Source organism: Brachyhypopomus gauderio, chromosome 12, assembly GCF_052324685.1.
Source record: "Brachyhypopomus gauderio isolate BG-103 chromosome 12, BGAUD_0.2, whole genome shotgun sequence".
NCBI classification, from domain to species: Eukaryota; Metazoa; Chordata; class Actinopteri; order Gymnotiformes; family Hypopomidae; genus Brachyhypopomus; species Brachyhypopomus gauderio.
Genome location: NC_135222.1, coordinates 16,685,043 through 16,708,441, shown reverse-complemented (window position 1 = coordinate 16,708,441; position 23,399 = coordinate 16,685,043). Strand labels below are relative to the sequence as shown.

Below are 23,399 nucleotides of genomic sequence, written 5' to 3'. Positions count from 1 at the left end.
GGTTTATGGCAATATCCTGACCTAAGCCCTTAACCCCAGTCTCCCAATACTGTGCTCTATACCCTAATTTGCTCTCCTAATCTTCACGTCATCACCCATCACTCTGTTATATATCAGTGTAGAAGTGAGCAAGTTGTTTAGATAGGCCTGACAGCATGCATGCATTTTCATTTAGTATGAGAGCTCTATAAGAACTGGGCTAAGAAGTAAAGGAACAACTATGAAGGCAGTATCATTATCACTGTTTTTGTTCTAGTATTCATATTTGATTCTGGATTTAGATGTTTGACATTGTGGTGAAAAGGTGATAGTCAAACAGGCTGTTGTCTCCATGTCAGCTATATAAACTTACACATGAATTTAATTTAACATTTCACTGTGTTAATAACGTTGAGTGATGCAACAGTCTTAGGTTAAAATGATGTATTGGGTTAAGTTATTTTCTATTTGCTAAGTGTAATGAAGCACTAAGGTAATTGGCTAAGTGGCTTCTAGAATTAACTTAATCAATGTTAGCAAATATACTAGGAAGCCAAGATAAGCGAACTATTAGGTTCATGTATAGCTAGCTGGCTTGTTTGTCAATGTGGCTGAAGCATTTGACCTCAAACTTTACTTTGCGTTGAGCTTTAAAATATTGTTCATGTAAAATTAAACAATGCAAACAAGCTCTTTCACAATTTTTCATTTGTGTTAAGGCCCTTCTGATGTTTCTAATGTGATGACTAAGGCCTAATGTACCCAGAGGGCTTCAAACTAAAGGAAGTCTCGAAACAATATGCTTCAGGTCTCATGGAAGTCAAGCATCAAGACTACTCACTCACAGATGGTGGCACTTACACTGGCTGTCTGAACAGCACTCAACACTTGTTGAACAAGTCGTGTACAGCTGTTTCTCTGTTTCTATACTATCTCTTGTATATTATGGATTGTCTCGTTTTATTTGTTTGAAAATGGTGATGGTAGGATTGGTGGATTACAATTTACAACAAATTGATCACAATGAAGAAGATTTACAGATCAAGCCAGCCATAGTAGGACAGAGGTAAAACATGTCATGCAATTCCGAGACTGCTGTCTGCTGCCGCAATTGCTGATGGCGCCTGTCAGGTGGCGCTATATGCCATTTGTGTCAACTCAACTGAAAAAGAAGTAGAAGCAACTAGCTAGAATACACAAGTAGCTAGAAGCATAACTAGCTAGCTGTCCATTAATGTCAGGTAAGAAAACGGTGGCAAACTGAATATATAACAGGCCGTTTCGTTTCTTGAATGCGTGTTAATAGCAGGACGTTATTCTACTAACAGGTAGCGGAAACGGAGGCTAAGCTAAGCTAAGTCACTAAGTTAAGCTAAGCTAAGTCTAACTGATACTGTCCGTGCTACAATGCTAACTGGAGCGCTGATGTTTATTGTGTTTGTTGTTTCCAACTGTCCGATTAAAAGTGTCTCAAGACAGGTGTTGTAAAACGAGGAGTGTTGTGTTTATGTGTGTAGTTAGCGCTGTCGGGGTTGGGGTTGGGGTTAATCAGCTGTTTAACTCATCGATGTCCTGACGAAGCTAACGCGAGTTAATTTGGTTCATTAGTAAATTCATAATGATCCAGTACGCGGTTACGTGAGTGATTATAAGGATTTACCCCGATGTCTGCACACATCCAATGAGAAATACACCCGCAGCGTCTCATAAAAAAATACTAAATACTAAATATAAAAAATTACAATAAAAAAGTGGTATGTGCAGGCCTCAACGGGACAGATAACGTTATTTAACGTTAACTGTTAAATGAAGGAATAACACTAAGCAGTGAGATGCATTCCCTTATCTGCCTGTCTGCTTGTCTTGATGACTGCACAGTACTATGCCAGTTTTTTGTAGGAATGCCTGGACCTTGGTCTTCATATCTTGTACGTGCATGATTGTACTTAAGTACAATTATAGTCTGAAATGCATTTTCTATGTACAATTTGTCAACCAACCTCTTAAACGCTGCTGGATAGTGTTCCAGCAACATTGCTGTTTCTCACGCACATCAGCACAAGTCCCACTATGCACGTTATATGCTCTTATAAGAAAGGGGTCTATCTAAACTAGACCATGAGTGTGATTCAATGCTATGTAATATATAGATATTAACTTATATATAAGCTTAAAATTAATATATAAGCTATAAGAGCAAATACAGTTTAATGCAGTAAATAGCAAAGGTTCAGAGTTGTGTTATTATAATGTTAGATCAATTGCACAAATTAAAGAGAAAATATAGCCTACCAAACTATTAAACTACTGCAATGTCTTTTTCATGTTGACATTTGCGAAAAGTTAGCTGCACTCATAGAGGTGCTACTCAATAAGACTAATGTTTTTGTATTTGATTTTTCAATGTCAGTTATATATTTGTAGTGATCCAAGTATTCTAGATTTCTGCACTAATTCTTGGTTCTGGCAGTGACTCAAATGTATTTTTGGACTTGAACCTGTTGTGTAAGCTAAAGATACTTTGAGCAGACAACTAAAACACTGTTCTAAGATGTTCTGGATTATGTAAACTGTTCTTGATGAGTGTCTGCTAAATAATGTATTTATTATTTTTGGATTGTTTGCAATCTACTTATTGTGGTTGCTAATGTATTGTTAAAATCAAGAAATTGATCGCTTTATAATACTAATAAGTTTGTTTTTATAGTAGGCTACCACTTTATTTCATAACATAGCTAATATGAAGTTGGCTAGGTGTAACTGTGACTGTAATTGACATCTAATGCTGGAATAGGCTGGTTTTCACTGTGATCAGCCATAATCAGTAACTGGCCAATCTCTCTCATATACTCAGTCTCAAAGTTCCTGCATTAGGTGCCTTGATTTTAATGTGTATTACCAGCTGCAATTGTTTTCATTTGGAAAAGTGTAAATAAGTTGCTTGATATTTATCGTTTAGGGATAAAAAAGTTTGGGTTAGTGATAGCAGAAAGGGGTTTGTCCTCTAACCTAATGGAAGTTTCCAATAAAAGTTGGATATTTGTAAAATATTTTGAATGAAGTGGTGTGCTTTACATTAACAATGTGTTTCAGGCTGTGATGCTATGGCTCAGGAGAAGAAAGCAGGTCTGCTTAGGAGGACATCCTCGTCTAAGAAACCTCTCAAAGAGAAAGTTGTTCTGATGTATGATGAAATATTTACGGTAAGAAATCTAAACGTTTGATGTCTCAATTTATCTAGATTAAATCAACGCTTTAGACAAATTCTGTCAACTGTAAATACTTTTAAAACAGAATGGGCCTTTATTTTTGGTCAAAGTTAACTTGGTACTTCAGGGTTTTTTTGTCCTCACCAGCTGGTGAAGCTGAAGATCTATTTAATCAAAGTGTATCTTATGTAAGGTGTACCATCTTTATGTAAAGTAATCAACTTATTCAGTAGAATGCAGGTAGAGCCTGTTGCTATCAACACCAAGGTTGTGGGTTCCCAGGAGCACACAATGGGATGTCATGCAAAATGTCATGCTGGTTATGTGAAAGCTCAGTACTGAAAAAATTAGCGTACTTAGCCTAATCCTTAGCCAAATTAAGTAGTATGTCCAGGTTATCTAACTGAATGTGGAGGGAAGATCATTTGTATGAAGGTGTATTGGTCATCATTAAACAAAGAGCAATCTGTAACACTGCATTGGTATTTACATTGCCACCCCAACCTCTTTCCTAACTGCTACAGTTTCATACTATTTTACGCTTCATATTTGAAGTGTGACCTCAAATGCCTCACATGGGGAAAGTTTGGGGCAGATTCCTACTTGTGATATAAGTTAGCCTACGTGTCAAATTTGTGGAGTCTCTCATAAAGCTGTTCATAACTGAAGTAAGGTCCTGCCTTCTTCTGTTTTTTACTATAACCTTAATAAAATAAAAGTGAGTACACCCCTCATATTTATGCTGGTATTTAAGTATAACTTTTCATGGGACAATACTGACAAAATGGAACTTTGACACAATGAAAAGTAGGCCTAGTCTGTGTGCAGCTTATATATATACACTGAAAAAAATAAAGCATTGGCTCAATGTAATAAAATTGAATTAATCAATCACACGAATTTTTTTTCATTGACTCAATCCAAAAAACTAAATTCATGACTTAATTCAATTTTATTACATTGAGCCAATGCTTTATTTTTTTCAGTGTAGTGTAAATGTATTTTCCCTCAAAATAATGTTATATACAGCCATTAATGTCTAATAGCAGGATTCTTTTCTTCCTAACACCTAGGCCTAACCCAGTAATGGCACAAAGTTGGAGCTGAGCTCCAAAGCTCTTTTGTTTTGTTACACTTTTGTTGCTGCTAAATTTCATTAGCTGTAGACTTATCTCTGTAACATCACCATGTTTCTTTTAGTCCAAATACCAAAGATGTAAAATTACAACCCTTTTAGAAATGAGATACTTTTCAGTATTGACACCAGCAAAAGATTACCGCTGTAGTGCCAGCGATTGTCTTAATTAATATTCATTGTCTTAATATCAATTCATGCCATACTCATTTTCAGTCACGTACTGATTCTCTGGCTCAGGTTAAATGTTGCTATGATGTACAATGATAATGAACTTAATTAAAATTAATAAAATAAGGCTTGTCACACGTACCGATGATCTCACATCTGGCTACCAGAGGTCCTCATCTCCGGAATATTAACCTGACACCTGTTCCTTATTACTACACCCTATTTATGTTTCCTCAGCCAATAGTATTGCCAATTTTTTTTTCCTCACTGCTATCTCTGGTTTTTGATCTCTGCCTCTGGTTTTGTCTCACTTTTTGCCTAGCTCCTTTGTGCCCTAGCCTGACTCTTGATTATCAGATATTGGACTGTTTCTGGACTTTGACCTGCCTCTGCACATAAATCCATCTCCTCATTCCATGAGGATGGGGTCACAAGGGTGGAGTGCCATCTCTGGGTCAGGAGTGACTTCTTGCCTCAGGTGGAGGAGTTTCTCAGGTTGTTGTTCACGAGGGAAGGATGGAACAGGAGGTTGACAGGCAGATCGTTGCAGCAGCTGCAGTGTTGCAAACGCTTTACCGAACTGCTGTGAAGAGAGAGCTGACTCTCAGTTTACTGGTCAATCTATGTTCTGACTCTCACCTATGGTCATGAGCTTAGGGTATTGACCGAAAGAATGAGATTTCAAATACAAGTGGCTGAAATGAGTTTCCTCTGCAGGGTGTCCAGGCTCTCCTTTAGACATAGGGTGAGGAGTTCGGTATCCCCTCAAAAGGACTGGGAGAGGGAAACATGGGCCTCTTTGCTTAGTTTACTACCCCCGCGACTCAGACCTAAATAAAAAAAAATAAAATAAAAAAAAGACCTAAATAAGTGGATGTTAATGGATGGATGATTGAAAAAAATAATGAAATATTAGCTAAAATAGTTTATAATGAAATATTAGCTAAAACAGTTAAATATTTCTTTTTGGTAAATTGTTATATTAACCAAGTAATAAAATAACTTTTAAAATAAGCAAATGATTATTAGATTACTTCATACATCCCTGGGTTTGATACCTACAGTTTGGTTTTCAGAGTAAAATTAACCAGAGACATGGTTTATAGCAAAAAAAAATAATAATAAAACTTTAAAACCTTAAGTGCTGAAATAAAAGTGCTTAAATGCTGACAATTGGGTATCTCCCAAATGTCACTGGCCCTGCAAAATTATTAGCCAACTCCACATTGATGATATCAGTAAGCTATTTGAAGCAAGTATCCTCTGCTTTCATTTTTTATAGATGAAATTAACAGCCCCCAACAATTTCAGTGTGATTACTGAACCCAAAGGCATGTCACACAGTCTGTTTTGTTTACCTTTTGCTTTTTCTAAACCATAAGTGCAGCTATTTGTCGTTTAGCCTTATTTGAACCATGTTGTCACACTTGGTCCCGCCCCCATTAGTTCGTCATGTCTATGTTTCGGTTTTCGTCATGTGTTTCTTAGCCATGCCTCCAGGCGTTCATAGTTAGTTCGGGCTTTGTATATGTATAAATAGCAGGAATGTGTAGTTCACCCTTGGGGTTCATTGTTTGAGTCAGCGTTTAAGATATATTGTTTAGGATTTCCGTTTCATTGGTTTATGCCATTGGTGTAAGATATCTTGTTTAAGTATTCTGGTTTATGTTACATGGTTTAAAGTTATCTTATTCAAGAGTTCTTGTTTAAGTATCTTGGGTAAGATAAGAGTCATTATTAAGTTATACATCATAATCAAGAGTGAAGTCATTGTTAGTTGAATATTCGAGGTATTTTGTGAAGTCTTTGTTTATGGTGCTATCTTGTTTGAGTAATCTGTGTATGATGCCTGAGAATTTGTGTGTATGTCTGGTTGTATATGCATTGGTGTGTTATGCAGGGCTCCAGACTAAAAACAAATGCATGAATGCTCACAGGAATTTGTGAGAAGTGGTTAACTGTTACTGATCATAAGCATGATGTAAGAATATGGTAAAAAATCATGGAAAAATTAAGAATGTGGTGGAGAAGTTGCAATAATGAAAGCCACACACTGTAATTCAAGTGTAACTTACCAGATGTTACTTGATCCTTTTACACAATTTGGAGTTATGGTGAACACAGTCTTAAATCTAAGTTTACTTTGTTGAACTTGTGGATAGAAAAACATATAATTGGATCTAATTTCCAGGTGGAACTATGGATATGTAGTTCTATGGTTATATAGATGATATAGGAAAAATACATATTCATATCTTTTGCAAATAATTTAATGTTGTTGTACACAGAGTACACAGATATTTCTTTCCCTGGGTAAGTTAAAGCCTGGTACTGCTTGTGGGGTCATTGTTCCAGAAATGTTAAGAAGTTCTTAAGGTAAAGGAGACACAAATTACACCGTCACAACAGGAGTGATGAGCCTAGCTGGCCCAGGGTTGAAGTGTCGGTTCATGGCTGCAGGTGCAGGATGCTGCAGCTCCAGGGTGTCCTGTTCAAGGCAGAACTGACCTGCTCTGGGGAAGGGTTGAAGAGTTCACCTTTTAAGTAAAATACTTTCTATTCATAGGAATAAGGAGTAAGCTATCTTCACTACACTGTTAGGCAAGGCTAATATAATCACCTAGTGTAGACTGCGTTACTAAATACTTAAAAAAATGTCAATGTTAGGCACTAATTTTTAGGCTGTTGCTTAATAGGACATTATAGACTGTAATCTGTGTAATGCTAAATGGAGCATCTGTTCATACTTGAATGGTAAATTCTTCTTTTTGTATATAGTACCAGTACATTTAAGAGGCTTTCTGTTTTTGCAATGTTGAGTGAAAATATTTCTGTAATATTGTCTTTCTAATTTCAGAAGGATGACCCTGCAAAATCTAACCCTCGCTTTTGGGATGAGCTATTTTTGATGAAGGTATGTTGTATCTTAATAACATGCAGATTGTAGACATTTATTAGTCTAAGGGTGTACTCACACTAGGCACAGTTTGCTGGTTCCGTGCTGGGGCCCGGTTATCCCCCCTCCCCACTCCCCCTCTGGCCTGCACTCACACTGGCTTCATCAAACCGGCCCGAGCACGCTTACGTCATCACAACGTGACTTTATTTGGAAAAAAAGCACGCTCGCACAACACTATGGAGTTCACGATTCTCTTTTTATTGTATTTTTGGAGTCGTTTTGGGAGTGCAGAAACACGGTGCAAGCACAGATTTATCGATAATTTAACACAATGATTGTCTGCTAATCGCTTTGCCGCCATTACGGTTTAACGTGAGCGTCGCATCACTGACGTCATGTTTGAGTTCCAGCGAAATGAACCAATCACACGAGGCACCAAGCGGGCCCGGGCACGGATAGCTCTCACACTAGAAGCGAACCGTGCCCGAGTCAAAGTGAATCGTGCCCTGGCCCACCTCTTCAAGCGGCCCCGAGCACAGTTAACTGGGCCGGGCCCGGGCACGGTTGGAGCGCTCACACTAGCCAAACAAACCGTGCTTCGGCAGGGAACCGTGCCCGGGCCCGGATCACAGACCCTAGTTTGAGTACGCCCTAAATGGTTGTTGTAGTTATACAGATAGTAGTTTTAATTGCAAATTAGTCTCATAAACTCCTTTGAGTGTTCTCAAATTGAGTATGCTCAAATTGTTTAACTGAGCATTAAAAAAATATTTGTATTTCCAAGGTAAATCTGGAGTATCTGGAAGGGAAGCTGGAGTGTTTGGATGGAGATGAAGTAATGGTGATGAAGAATAACCTCAACAGTCTGTTCCACCACTGTGTGCTCGCCTTGGAAGAAGAGCATCAGATCAAAGTAGTGAATGCTCTTCAGGTGGGTTCTGCTTAGCAGTTCTATCACTGTGAAATTTAAATTGCATCCGTACACACATCTTCCACATTAGCTGTTGGAGACATTGGTAAGTCTAATATGGAGTACAGGACATTGATTTTGCAGAGATTGACAAGTAATTGCTGTTTTTAAACAGCTGGTCTCCTCATGTTAAAATTAACCTCTGAAAAAAATAAAGAAGTACACACATCATGGACACACTAGGTTCTTAAGAGCTTCTCATATTTCTTTAAACTCAGCACTAGCAAAATTGATGTGTTACTCAATCCCAAAGATCTCATTACTACCCATCCTGTCTGTTGACATTAGACTGAACTCAGACTCACCCTGATTGATTTCATTTTGAACCCAGTACTGTCTACAGCCTTGGTGTCATATTTCACCCATAACTTACTTTTGATTCTCACGTTAATGCACTCACTAACAATCCCTTTTTTCATCTCCTCTATATAGCCAGATTCTGCTCAATGTTCAGACACTGAAACACTGCTGAAAATATGCTGAAACACTACTTTGTCTTCATCTGATCCAGATGTTATACAGCCTCAAGCATCAATTGTAGGGTTGTAGTCAGCCAGGCGGTGCACTGGTTGGTCTGTTTGGTTTTTCGGTCTCAAGTGACTTCCTTTCTGGGCCTCGCTCAAACCTAGTGATCTTAGTCACAATAATGGATAGAACGGCTTATTCCGAGGGTCTCCAAAACCATGGGTATGGACAGACTGGTGTAATTCTTAGATGCCTTCATCATACCTTTCTGCAGTTCTGATAGCTGACTAAGTTCTGTCTGTGTTGCCCTTATCTTGACTTCAAACCTTCTCCATGAAGGATATAAAGACGATGCACCTTGGTGTTGTTCATCTTGTAGCCATGCATCTCCAGTATCTCTTGTGGTCAAAATAAATCAATTGTTTCATAAAGGTTCTCTTAGCAGATTGTGGAGAAACTAACCGGGCAGTTGTGTGCTTAAGGTATTCTGAAGAGTCCCTCAAGTGTAAACCTAACCCTCAAGTATAGCTAAATTAGTTTACGTATATTTGGCAGTTTTTTCATCTTACTCTGGAATGATTTTGACCTTTCACATGGCTGCTGGTACATTGTATTGACCTTAAATCTTTTCTTTCTCTCTTGGTTCCATTATGAAGACTCTTTGTGCGCTATTTCGAGGAGTGCATCAGAAAAACAAATCAGCCACAGGCTTTGACATCATTAACATGTTGGTGGGATTTGACAAAGCCGAACTCAGAATGAAGGTGAGTTACAGCGCTTCTCAGTGGCTAGTTTTTATTAGTAGGGTTAAGGTTAGTAGGGTTAGGGTTTAATAGTTTTATCAGTATTTAGTCTAGGAATAGCTTGACTGACCCAAGATGAATGTACATTTTATGTCTAGAATATACATCTAATTGTAATTTAAGAAGAAATTCACTGATAAATAATTTCAGTTAATAACCAATAACATTTTCCCCCCTTGGATTGATGTGAGCCACTATAATCCATGTATCCAAATAGCAAACATTGGTAATCATTTTGTACAGATGTCCCACAAATTTAACCATGATTGAGTACATAGTATCACTACTTTTATTTTCACTGAATAACCACTGTGATGTTATTGGGATGACCATCTTGAAAGTGAAGGTGTACCAGATACTTATGCAAATTTTAATGTAAATTTGTAAATATCAATCTATGCTTCTTATAAAATTGTTTATTTAATACTATGGCTATGTAACAGTATCACTTGCAGCAAGTAATTGACATTTGATTCTCATTTGAAACTATGAATATCTTATGATTTGAATAGTAATCTTGCAGGGAAGTATTTCCTACTATGCACATTATATTTTGTATTATATATATATATATATATATATATATATATATATATATATATATATATATATATATATATATATATATATATATATTTTACTGTTATTTCAGTTACTTCCATAATCAGTGATACTGCAGTGTCAAAGTGCCTGAATATAGAAACAAAGTAGAAAACATGTTTTACTTCTTGAACACATTGTATGTTGCATGATTTTTGTGAATTTTCTTTTGTGTCCTGTAGGACTTAATGGAGAGCCTGGACAGTCTGCTGTGTGGAGATGGTTCAGAGAGCTTAAAGAGTCTGTGCCTGAAGTTATTGCTTTGTCTGGTTACTGTAAGCAAGCACATTGATTTATCTGCTGGGTTTCGTATTTAAATCGAAGGAATTGCCAATTCCATTTATTACAAAAAAATTGAACTTTTATAGATTCAGGGCTCACAATTGAAACAATTTCAGGTGTTTATTTGTTTTTGAAACAGGATTTCAAAAAATTTTAATAATCAGCCCAAACTATTTCTCAGTTTTTGCAGAAAAAAAAGAAATTAGTATAACATCAAATCAATCAAAATCTGGCCAACTGATCAATGGTCCAGCCCTTCTTCTCCTTGGCCCAGTTGAGAAGCTTTCTACGTTGGCTCTGGTTCAGAAGTGGCTTGACCTAAGGAACCCGACAGTTGTAGCCCATCTGCCGGATGCGTCTGAATGTGGTGGTTTTTGAAGCTGTGACTCCTGCCTCATTCCACTCATTCTGGATCTCTGCCAGATTCTTGAATCTTCTCTTTTTGATAATCCACTGAAGCCCATGGTCATCTCTTGTGCTGGTTCATCTTCTCCTGCTGTGCACCAGCAAATGGTCTGCTATGGTCTTTTGGTCAGTTGTTATGTCTGCAGTCTTCCCCATATTGAACCGAACCAAGACAATTTAATCAAACTGAAGCAATTTAATGACACCTGGGGAAATCTGTGCAGGTGCTTTGAGTTTAGTAGATGATTATTGTGTAATGCTCAGTTTAAAACATTTATGCCCTGTAAAATTTGGGCTGATTTCTCCACAGTATTAAACATTTTTTTATGCTGTTTTCATGGCTTTTATGAGCTGGAAGCCCAAATTAATTATGTAAAATTATGTAAAAAAAACAAATACATATATGAAATAGTTTAAATTGTGGTCCTTGAATCTATAATCTATGAAAGTTGAAAGTTTAACTTTTTGACTTTTTGAATGGAATTATGGAAATTAATAAACATTTACATGCTATTCTAATTTTTTGGAATGAATCTACACACACACGTGTGTGTGTGTGTGTGTGTGTGTGTGTGTGTGTGTGTGTGTGTGTGTGTGTGTGTGTGTGTGTGTGTGTGTGTGTGTACGTTAATGGTGCCAGTGACTTTTGTCTTTGTTTTCTAGGTCACAGACAACATTAGTCAGAATACCTTATTGGAATACGTCATGATCAACAGTATATTTGAGGCCATTCTACAGGTAAGTATTTCCATGTCTTTGCATTTCAGCACTGGCCAGCACAGTTAGTTCTTTTTTTCACTGCCCTAATTGAAACCCTACCTCAGTTGGATGTGTTACTGACTGCTTTTGTTCATTTTATGCTATTTGAATCCCAATGGTCTGCTCTCTTTTAGATTGTCTCTGATGCGTCCAGTAGGGGGCAGCATGGGTATGATGCTGTGGTCCTCCTCGCTCTCTTGGTGAACTACAGAAAATATGAGGTAATAGTTTTTTTGATTTTACTGCATATTTCAAATTTTTAAATCCTTGATTTTTATATTTGGAAACTTTTATGAAATTAAATATAAATTGAATGTTTATATCCTTCGTGTTTTTATTTGCTTGTAGTCCGTCAACCCTTACATTGTGAAGTTGTCTATCGTGGACGATGAGCCAACATTAGATGTAAGTGTGGATTTAAATGCTTTATGGGCAGGGCAAAGGTTTTTGGGATAGTTCAAAATACTGAGTTTTGCATGTGTAAATATAAGCCCACACTTTTATTCACAGGGCTTGGGCATGGTTGTACACCAGGCACTCACAGAATATAATAGGTAAAATGTTTGTTTTTGGGTCTGTGTGCAAATATTTCATGCGGCACGTACTCAAATCCTTACATATGTTAGCTTAATTTGCATGTCTGCTGTTGTTTTTTCTTTCTCTTCCCTATTATAGACAGTACAAAGACAAAGAGGAGGAGAACCATGCCGGGTTTTTTTCAACTCTATCTAGCATGGTAAAAGTCACTACAGTTCAGCAGTTTGAAGTTTAAACTGAATTGACCAGTAGTCACTGAATTTGCTTTCTCATTTTAGGTAGGCAATATGTTTATTGCTGACACAGAAGAGAAGCTGTCAGTGCAGTAAGTTGGCCATGGGCATGAACACATTATTTAGGGGTTAATGACACCAATACAGAGAGTCTTGTAAATGGAACTGTCTCTTATCTCCTATTTATTTTTTTATTGTAATATATTTAAACACAAAAATGAGTGTAAAATATGAGTGTAAACCCAACCCTCCTCTCACCAGTACACATTTTTGTGCGTACTTGGTTATTTGATTTAGAATGTTCTTTGTTTTATTTTGTTAGTCACTGGCATTGAACAAATATATTTGGCTAAAAAGCAGAAAAAGCAAGTCCCCCCTATCCACCCAACCAAGACATGAACTTAGTATATAAGGCAGTAGCTAATGTTTCTGGTCATTGTTACTACTGTAGCTACCTTATACACAGTCTTTTGTGTGCTTAACTAGATAAACCAAATGATAACCTTTAAAGTAAATAAAACTAGACATACAAGAGAAAGTAGATGCATTGGACAGGAAACTAATGTTGAAAAAGCTGGAGTGAGGTTTTATTCACTGGTTAATAATTAAATCATTATAGCCTATGTCAACAGAGAGTAGGAACAAGGCCTTGTTATAGGCTCAACATTAAATTCATACATTCACATATATAATATTGTCAGATAACTAGAAAAGGGAGAAAATTGGGAAAGAGAATGGAGAGGAAAGAATTGTGGTTCTTTCTGTGTTTGCTAACAAAGCAAACACTCGAAAAAAAGTTTACAGATGGAGATAATGGTGGTTCCTTCTGACTCCTTGTTCAGAGGCTTTAAAAACACAAGCAGTCACACAACTCCTTATTCAGAGGCTTTTGTTACGACCTGGTCTAGGACAGACCGCAGCACAAAATCCTCCTGGCTCCCTGAATACATTTTTATGTATGTGTTTACTCTCAAAAATAAACCTCCCATCTGACTTTTAATGAAATTCAAACAGATGATACAACAGAAAAAGAACAACAAAGGCATCAATACAAACAGGAGACAATGAAAAAACTTAGTAATAAACACAAACAAAATAAGATAAACCATAAACATGTTGTCTCACTGACACTGCAAGTTCGATCATAAATCACAACTCACTGACCTTCGTAACACTTTAAAAACACAAGCACAAACACACAACTCCTCATTCAGAGGCTTTAAAAACATGCCCACACACAAACACACACAAGTGCACAAAACACAAATACATAAAAACACAAGCACAAACAAACAAAAACAAGCACACGCATACATGCGTTCCTTTGGATTTGTTGCGTTTTTTTTAAAGGTAGCCTAAGTCTAATATTTATGCTAGTAGACCTTAATTTTTTCAGATTTCAAAATGGGACATTTTTCATAAAAATGGTTGTTGATCACTGACTAAGATGATACCTTTCCATCTCTGTCTCCTGCTGCCTTGTCTGTATTTACAGTACCTTTATATACTCACAACATAAAAAAAACTTATGGGAGAGGTCTTTTATTTGAACCCTCCCAATGTTTACACCATACTTACACCTTGATTTAGGATATTTGCATTTGTTTCCAAAATGTATTTTGTTTGTTTGCTGTTTAGGACTAATGAAGCAATCCTGCTTGCTCTATATGAGGCAGTTCATCTCAACAGAAACTTCATTACTGTTCTTGCACAAGTGAGTGTGAAACATTTGAGATGTTGTGATGTTGGACTGGATATTAATCAAATGAGTAGCATGAAGCAAGAAATTACATAATATTCAAGTGTTTACCTTTAGGTTACAGTGTTATAAAGTGTTATATATCCACACCCATTTTACATCAAATAAATTTTCTTGAGTTACTTGTGAAACAGAGTCATCCAGAGATAGATCTGGCAGCCACCCCAGCCCCCCCCACCCCAACTACCCCTGTGTCTCCCCTAGGAACCACCCCTCCTTCTCTTGACGGTGAGTAGTTATCTTTCAAATACAGTAATTAGTTACAATTTGGTTACAAGTTTTGGTTATTTAATTTTCTATAATTCTGGAGGGTGGGAGCTCAAACAGACTGTCAATAGTATGCAATAGTATGAGAAAATATGCCTTTTGGAAAATGAACAGGAAATGAGCCTTTACCTTTTTCATACTGTGACCATTTAGATAAAAATGTTACCCCACCAACAGAAACATGACAGTTTAATGGTTTGTGGTTGTTTGCAGAGTAATCACTACTTTCATTGTGTCGAAGTGTCATTTTGTCAGTGTTGTCCCATGAAAAGATATACTTAAATATCTGCAGAAATGTATGTAAGGGCATATAATTCGATTCACAGAGAATCTGGATATAACAATGATTGAACTCAGTGTTGGAAATTCATCAATGAAATCCAAAATTCAGCCAAGGAACATGCTGTGAACCTGCATGGTCAGATCAAGAACAATTCCAAGAACAATTTCAAGAACAATTCCTGTTGTCTTTGGAGAGAAATGATTTTATATCTATTCACCTTTCATTGACACTGGCATGTTTTCTAGAAAATAGTCTAACTAAAAATCATTACCTTTGGTTTATCATACAATTTAACTTTATATAATCATACCATTCATATAACACTATTAAATAGGGACTCTGCATTACTATGCTTTTGTAAGGGCTACTGAGTATTATTAAAGTGCACAGTTATATATTTGTTAGTTATATTACATTTATTTTTCTGGATGTTCCCATCCTGTATATCACAATCATGTTTCTTTACTATGTATCATTAACTAAGAACAATGGAGCTATACCAGTAAAGATGGGATTAAACCTGCTATTTTGGTTAGACCAAAATACATTCTTATATCTATCACTAAACTTTGGTGTTGTCTATAATATTTGAGGAATGTCCAGTTCATTTGAAAAACATACATGTGTAAAGTGTTCCATGTATTTCAGGCATGATAATTCTGTTACAGTGATGCACAACCCTGAACTGCCTTTGGACCCCAACCTGCAGACGAGTAACCTCCTCATTACCTTCCTCAAGTACTCCTCAATTGTCATGCAAGACACCAAAGGCAAATTTCCATTGCTATTATAAGTCTTTGTTCTCTTCTTTTGTACTTTGTTTTGAAATTTTGCCAGTTGTCCTTTGTAAACTGCTCTCTTCTACCTCTTGAGTCTTCTAACCTCCTTTTTCCAGATGAACACAGACTCAACAGTGCCAGACTGTGTCTCATCATTCTTACCTGTATAGTTGAGGTAAATTGTGTTTTTGTTGTCCATTTTGTTACTGGTCCTGTGTATTACGTAGTGTGTTTTAGATGACGCCTGATTTTAATGTTTTGTAAACAGGACCAGTATGCAGATGCTTTTCTCCATGATGACAACATGAACTTCAGAGTAAACCTGCACAGAATGGTAAAACCACATGTACTCTAGTCTACCAGTGTAAATGACAATATTGCTGCTCTTTTGTAATTTGCCAAAATTTGCTAGGTTGATCAATTGAGGTCACAATCATCATGACCTGATCTATCAGGTTGTGTAATTTATTAGCAGACTTGCCTGGCCTTTGCTCAATCCTGTATTTTCCCACACATTTACCTCAAAGGGAATAAAATTGTTTTGCAAAAGATCTCTATTTTTTCATCGAGAAATCAAATAAATGGTGCTGCCATGTTTTGGAGGGTGAATTTTTGAGGTGTTCCTGCTTTAAAGTAGTGCTGGCTGACCATGTCAGGTTGTCAGTCAAAATAGAGCATTGATTCAGAGAGAAATTACTTTTGATCTTGAATACATTTATTTAATGTCTGTTGTTCTGCAAATCTTTGCAGACAAGTTGGCACTTCTGACAGTGGTTAATTACAGATACTGTATGTTATTGCTAACATTGTTAGAGAATACTTGAATAAAGATCGTTTTAACAGAGAAGCCTGTGTGTGTTTAGTAGGTGTACCTAATAAAGAAGCCCATGTGTGTGTGTCTACACTAAACTATTTGTGAGAGTAAACCATTTCGTCTTAAAATAGTGTGCCACATATCTATTATCCTATAGCTCTCAATGACCTGTTTTCTGTGTATTGTGTTTAATAGCCAATGAGACACAGGAAGAAAGCTGCAGACAAGAGCATCCCGTCCCGGCCCCTGGTGTGTGCTGTCTTGGGTGAGCACTTATTTATGCTTAATCAAAGTTGGAATGCAAAGCATCCTTTATAAAAGCATATACGAGTACACCAACTTAACGAGGTATTTCATGATTGCACTTAAACTTCAAATCATTCAGTATTTAATAAAAAGTAGTAGCAAAGTAACTTCAAAAACGTAATCTTTTAATCTTGCATCTACATGACACTGAAATAAAGTTACACATAGTTAGGAAGGAGAAGCAACTGTAAGCATGATCAAACCATTGAGTTTGTATCATATCCTATGATTTTGTACAATTATAATATTTAAATCTCTGGGTCAAGGATAGATTTCCCAGGGAACAAACTTGGTGTTCTCCATGATAAATAAGTCTCTCGGGATGAGTGACTCTTCAGTTCCTGAGAATGATTAATTAAACTTTTAATTTCTCTTTCTCTCTACATAGATTTGATGGTTGAGTTCATTGTCACTCATATGATGAAGGAATTTCCTATGGACCTCTACATGTGAGACATCTTTGATTCATGTTCTGCCTCAGCCCCTATCATCTAAGCCAAATGAACTCGTATATAAATGCTGACAGTTTTAATCACTATTTGAATATCAACATAATTGTTATTAGAGAAAATGCATCAAATAACTATAATCATTTTCAAACACTTTAATTATTTATTATAATTTAATTGTGTTTGGTTTTTAGGCGATGTGTCCAGATCATTCACAAGCTGATCTGTTATCAGAAGAAGTGCAGAATCAGAGTACACTACACCTGGAGAGAACTGTGGTCAGGTATAGTGCACACTACACTCTATGTATCAATAGCTAAGCCTCATATGTTGCAAATAACATTTTTTTAAAATCTAGAATTAGGCAATAGCCCATATTCCTACCCAAATACCTGAGTGACACATCTATTTAAATAATATTGCTAGAATATTTTGTTGCATTGAATGTTTTGCACAGGAGTACTGCTAGCCAGGCAGATAAATAGGCATATTAAGACACTGATGGTAGCATTCATACTGTGTATGAAAACCTGATACAAGATGATCAGGTGACCATGACTATTTCCCATGTAAGAGTGATTTAAGATTGATGTTTTAAAATACATATTGATATAAAATGTGATGTCTGTGGACTGTTTCTTTCTCAGCCCTCATTAACTTGTTGAAGTTCCTGCTGTCAAACGAGACCACCCTGTTGGCTAAGCACAATATATTCCAGCTGGCTCTTCAGGTGAGGAAACAGACAGACTGAAGTTCGGTCTGTAACTATGGAAAGTACATTTCTTAGAACACTTTTCTTTTTACCGTTTTGTAGTATGTATGCTACAATAATTAAAATACACACAAGACAACAATTGCATACAAGTAACAACGCACAACATGCTACCCAATATACTGCTACAAGGTATAAAAAAAAAACTGCATTGTTCAGTTGATTCGAAATGGTTTTTAAAAAGTATTAAGAGATGGTAATGACTCCAAACCAAATATTTGATATTCATTCCAGACACAAGATGCATATGATGAGAGCCGTTTTACCCATTTTAACTTGGACATAGAAGGTTGTTCACAGTAATAGGGTTGTGATCTTGCCATTTCAGAAATCAGAAAATGCTTTATTGTCATTAAATGATTACAGATATTCTGAATTCATTTCACATGTGAAAATAAATGACCATTCATGAGCATCAATGTTCTTAGTTTTTTTTTCTTTGTGCATTCTTCTGTTTTTAATTCAGAAAATAGTGTTGTAATTTGTGAATATAACCCCAGAGGAAATTATGCAAATGTTTATCTCAAAGGTTGACCATTTGAAGATCTGTTTATTACTGACTCAGTTGCCAATATAGGATCATTTGGCTTTTTTAATATATTATCATTGTGTAAGTAGGTTTCAGATTTACCACACTAGACATAATGTATTGCTTTTTTACTTTAGGACTCCTTATTTACATCCCTTTCTTTACCTGTTTTTCTATTTTCAGGTTGTCAGCCTCTTTAATATGTTCATTACATATGGGGACACATTCCTACCCACACCTAGCAGTTATGATGAGCTGTATTACGAGATAGTTCGTATGCACCAGGTCTTTGACAACCTTTATTGCATGGGTAAGTTGATCTGTGAAAGCTATGTGAAAACATTTAGAACGTTCAAATTCAAGCAACTGATCATTATCCATAAACATTTTATAATACTTCATTAATTAATTTGTCTATTGGTCTATTGAATTGCAACATAAACCTGTGATTAATCCCTAATTCATTTTTGTGGTCTTTTAGTCCTCAGGGTTTCTACCAATGTTGGCCAGTGGAAGGAGCCTGCTAGTAAAGTCACTTATGCCCTAGTTAATGTCCGGTAGGCTTGGGTTATTTCTCTGTATGTCTTGGATGTTGTCATATATTAATAGCAAGTCTAACTGCACAGTTACATCTGACATCAGAATTCTCAGAATGTGATTGTGGTACAGCACCTCAAGTTTGCACTGGGTATAAACATTAGTAAAGCACAAGGAAGAGCATCTCCAGAAAGCACAGGATTGGCTGGATAAGAGTTGCTTAATTAACTGAATTACGTTTTTTTCTTTTTCCATCATCATGATTTTGTGCAACCAACATGAAACCATGGAGACTGTCAGATGTCAGTCTGATGTCAGCAGAATGACCGTGGTGATTTCCTGGCACACATTAGTGTGTTTATGGGAACATTTTGTTCTAATTATGGGAAACCTAAAAAGCTGCACAGGGCCTCATTTCAGGTTCTCATGCAGTTGTGTGAGGTGCCAGTATCAAGAACGTTTTGACTATATTGTACCACCTGTATTGCAACGCTATAGAAATATTTATATACACTATATGCTGGGTACCCTGATGCAGCATTAAATTAATTGTCATGACTTAAAATCCAAACTTCTAACAATACCTGGTCACCTAATAAACCTGGTCAAAACTGTAGTATAATTCAGCTAGTGATGCTCCCAGTACTCTTGAGGAATACAATAACCTCCCTGTGGGACTGATAGGGTTAGGGTTAGACTGGTAGAATTGAGAAATCTGATTTTCTCAGATTATTGCATTTGTCATTGTGTAAATGTATTTATACTATTTATTATATTGAATGTTGTTAGTATTTTATTTTGCTGTTTATTATATAAAACAACTGTATGTTGACAGTTGACAATAACACATGCACACAGAAGTAAATGTTTGAATCAAATGTTTGGTAACCCTACCCCCTAATCCCTAACCCCTAACTCAGTGGGAAATGCTGACTTGCTGGTGTTTCTTGTATGTTTTTTTTTATGTTGAACTGGGTCCAGAAGTTTTAAGAACCAGTGGGTTATATAATTGAGAGTAAATTTACTTTGGATAAATTGTTCTTGGGACAATTTTTAAGTTTTACCTACTGTGTTTTGAATTTGCAGAGCCATCATTAATCATTTCAACCCGAAGATCGAGTCCTATGCTGCTGTGAACCACATTTCTCAACTTTCAGAGGATCAGGTATCTTACCTTATATTGGAACGTACCCATGATTTCAAAGGAACCTCTCAAAGCCAACTGCACATGAACTGCATAAATTATATTTCTGGTGTTTTACTCAGCTTGCAAAAACCATCGGTGGTCCAGAAAAGGCACATACCTTATAAAACATTTTTTCCCCAATTTTCCTATATTTAACAGAAAAAAACAGATGACATGCTTGTTCTTGGTTTATGTATAAAGACCATGACCCATCTTATCTTTATGATCCTGATGAAATTGAAAGTTTTGTTAAATAATATGATTATAACCATAGAATGCATTTTGTGTTATGTGAAGCACTTTGAAATGGCATTGTGTAAATTGTGTAATGTGTATTTTTCAAAATACACATTGAGTTTATTAGAGGATCAGCACATGTAGCATGTTTTGGAGATAAAGTTAGAGAAGTGAGATTGAGATGGTTTGGACATGTACAGAGGAGGGAGGAGAGGTATATTGGTAGGAGGGTCTTGAGGATGGAACTTCCAGGAGAGAGGAGGAGAGGTAGACCTAAGAGGAGGTTTATGGATGCAGTGGTGGAGGATATGAGAGTGGCTGGTGTGTCAGTGGAAGACACTCAGGACAGGGCCAGATGGAGGAGTTGATCCGCAGTGGCGACCCCTAAACGGGAATTGCCGAAAGAAGAAGAAGAAGAAGTGTAGTCTTCAAAATTGAATAAAATGTATATCATGTATGTTTGCAACAGGACTTTGTCATCTTGGAAAGGCATGCCATGAGACACCTGTAACAGGTGGTATGATAATACAATCTCTGTTCTGTGTAGGTTCTCGAAGTGGTACGCTCCAACTATGACACATTAACATTAAAGCTTCAGGATGGTTTAGACCAGTTTGAGCGCTATTCAGAACAACCCAAGGAGACAGCCTTCTTCAAGGAGCTGGTAAGAGCAAACAGCTAGAGATGTAAGAATGTGTTGCAGAAAACCTGAAGCATTGCTTTTTCATTCTCAGTGCACTGCATCACTGATGACTTTATTTTTACACTTGTCAATTCACAGAAATGCTATTTCAAGAACAAATACATAAGCAGTATGTTTTTCATATCCAAGCATTAACCATGCACCTATGATTCTAAGTGTTTTTTATGCTATAAACACTTTAGCCTTGTTTATTTTAACATGACTCTAGCTTCCATAGACATACTAGCTGGATAGCTATTCAAAGTACTGTAAGTGCAAAATACTGGACCTATTTGTGCTTGTACTCACTTCTCACATAAACACAAAATGACTTTTATTCCAGTCATGAATAACATAAAAGAACACTGTTACTGCTTCCATCAATCCCATCAGTCTTTCTTCCCGTGCAGGTACGTTCAATCAGTGTGAACGTGAGGAAAAATGTCTCTCTCAACACCCTGAGTCAGGATGTTCTTCTGAAAGAATTCTCTTCCATATCCTGAGAGAACTGTTCATCTGTACTGGACTTCTTGGAGTTATATAAGGCTTGACAGCCTAAAATGTGTGTTTTGATATGTAACTTGTTGGTCATGTTCTGTTCTTCCTTCAGTATCAGGTATTTTGTTTACATTGAACATTTACTGACATTGTTTTTTTGTCCTATGCATTCTATACTTTTTTTTCTCACAGCAATGGGATATCATGTAAGTTTTGGGAATGCTACCTAAATATTTCAATCATCCTGAATGAATGTACAGAGTGCTCAGTAGCAAATGTTGATCTGTGTAAATGGGGTTAATCACGGGCTAATCGTTATAAGTTTTTCATTAACTCCTGTCAGGTTTTTATGTTTAAAGTTGCTAAATCATTATTTTGTGGGGGTAAAAAATGTCATTGTGTATATTTTTTTGCTGTACTGTTCAAAAGGAAAGTACACTTTTTGTTTACCTCTGAGGATAAACCTATCAAATCCATTTTTTTAGGTTAGTCACACACTGAATGAAGATTTTCAGTGTCATGTGCTCCTACATCCTTTGTGTTTTAATGTTTTGGCTTTTGCTACATGTGATATTGCTTCTTTTTTAAATCTAGACTAATCAAATATGCAGCCATTTTCTTTGGTTTCAATAGTTTCTCATGGGAAACATTAAACTTTAAACTGTGCCTGGACTCTTTTTTCTATGTAGAACAAACAAGTAGGAAAACATACGGGCAAGTTGTAATGACACCGGCGATAGTTGCAAATGTGAATCCATGAATTGGGAAAAAAAGAAATGGTAAAAACATAAAAATAAAATATGAGACAAACCTGAGAAGCACAATGGGGAAAAACCAACAACATAACTAGTCCAAAAAGAAAATAGATAAATACATGAATGAAAGTTGCTTCTGTGAAACCAACTTGTTCAGTTAGGAAGCAACACTGGTGAATCAATTTCACCTGCTGTTGTGCAAATAGAACAGACAACAGGTAGGAATGAGAGGCAATTAGCAAGACACCCCCTATAAAGGAGTGGTTCTGCAGGTGGTGACTAGAGACATTTTCTCTGTTCTTGTCCTTCCTGGCTGGTGTTTTGGTCACTTTGGCATTTTGTCAGTTCTCTCACCATAGAGGTAGCATGATGCGATGTCTACAACTCACAGAAGTTGCTCAGGTAGTGCAGCTCATCCAGGATGGCACATCAATGTGAGCTGTGGCAAGAAGGTTTGCTGTGTCTGTTAATAATGTCCAGAGCATGGAGCAGAATACCAGGAGACATGGAGGGGGCTATAGGACGGCAACAACCCAGCAGCAGGACCACTACCTCCTCCTTTGTGCAAGGAGGAGCAGTGCCAGAGCCCTGCAAAATGACCTCCAGCAGGCCACTAATATCCATGTTTCTGCTTAAACTGTCAGAAACTTGAGGGTGGTATGAGGGCCCAACGTCCACAAGTGGGGCTTGTACTTACAGCTCAACACCATGCAGAGCGAATGGCATTTGGTACCCTGACTGCCGACTCGGAGAGGAAATCTAAAAACTCTTGTTATGGTTCCTGTCTACAACCCCTCTTGTGTTAGTTTGTTATATTTCCTGGTTTCCCCTCTGTGTACTCTTATTCTGGTTTCAGTGTTTTTCCCATTCCCTTCTTCTTTTTTGTAACTCCACCCTTCATTAGTATTCCCAGGTGTTTGTATTCAGTTTTCCTTGGTTTGTCCTGTGTTTAATCTCTGGTTTCTGTGTAGTCTATGCTGGTCGTTGTTGTAAGAGCCCTGTGTTTCATGTTTTGGTCTAGAGGTGTAAGTCTTCTTTTGTTGTTGTTTTTTGTCTAGTTTAATTAAATATGAATGACTTGCTCATGGATTTGACCCTT

The 23,399-nt window shown here is 36.8% G+C and overlaps 1 protein-coding gene across 1 annotated transcript; it reads left to right on the top strand.

Annotated features, from left to right (window-relative positions):
* Positions 1-1,071: 1,071 nt before the first annotated feature.
* On the top strand, positions 1,072-22,211 carry armh3 (armadillo like helical domain containing 3). Its single transcript, XM_077023318.1, has 26 exons — positions 1,072-1,220; positions 3,073-3,182; positions 7,352-7,408; positions 8,178-8,324; positions 9,485-9,592; positions 10,414-10,506; positions 11,582-11,656; positions 11,812-11,898; positions 12,026-12,082; positions 12,188-12,231; positions 12,353-12,413; positions 12,493-12,539; positions 14,086-14,161; positions 14,341-14,434; positions 15,425-15,526; positions 15,652-15,710; positions 15,804-15,869; positions 16,545-16,614; positions 17,044-17,104; positions 17,299-17,387; positions 17,752-17,834; positions 18,589-18,715; positions 18,887-18,962; positions 20,029-20,107; positions 20,913-21,029; positions 21,458-22,211. The coding sequence occupies exons 1-26, from the start codon at positions 1,214-1,216 to the stop codon at positions 21,548-21,550; spliced, it is 2,085 nt and encodes a 694-aa protein (XP_076879433.1). The 5' UTR covers positions 1,072-1,213; the 3' UTR covers positions 21,551-22,211.
* Positions 22,212-23,399: the final 1,188 nt, after the last annotated feature.

Coding starts and splice junctions, on each gene's coding strand:
- armh3 (XM_077023318.1), top strand. Junction 18,716..18,886: donor TGACAACCTTTATTGCATGG/GTAAGTTGATCT, acceptor GTGGTCTTTTAG/TCCTCAGGGTTTCTACCAAT. Junction 20,108..20,912: donor CTCAACTTTCAGAGGATCAG/GTATCTTACCTT, acceptor TGTTCTGTGTAG/GTTCTCGAAGTGGTACGCTC.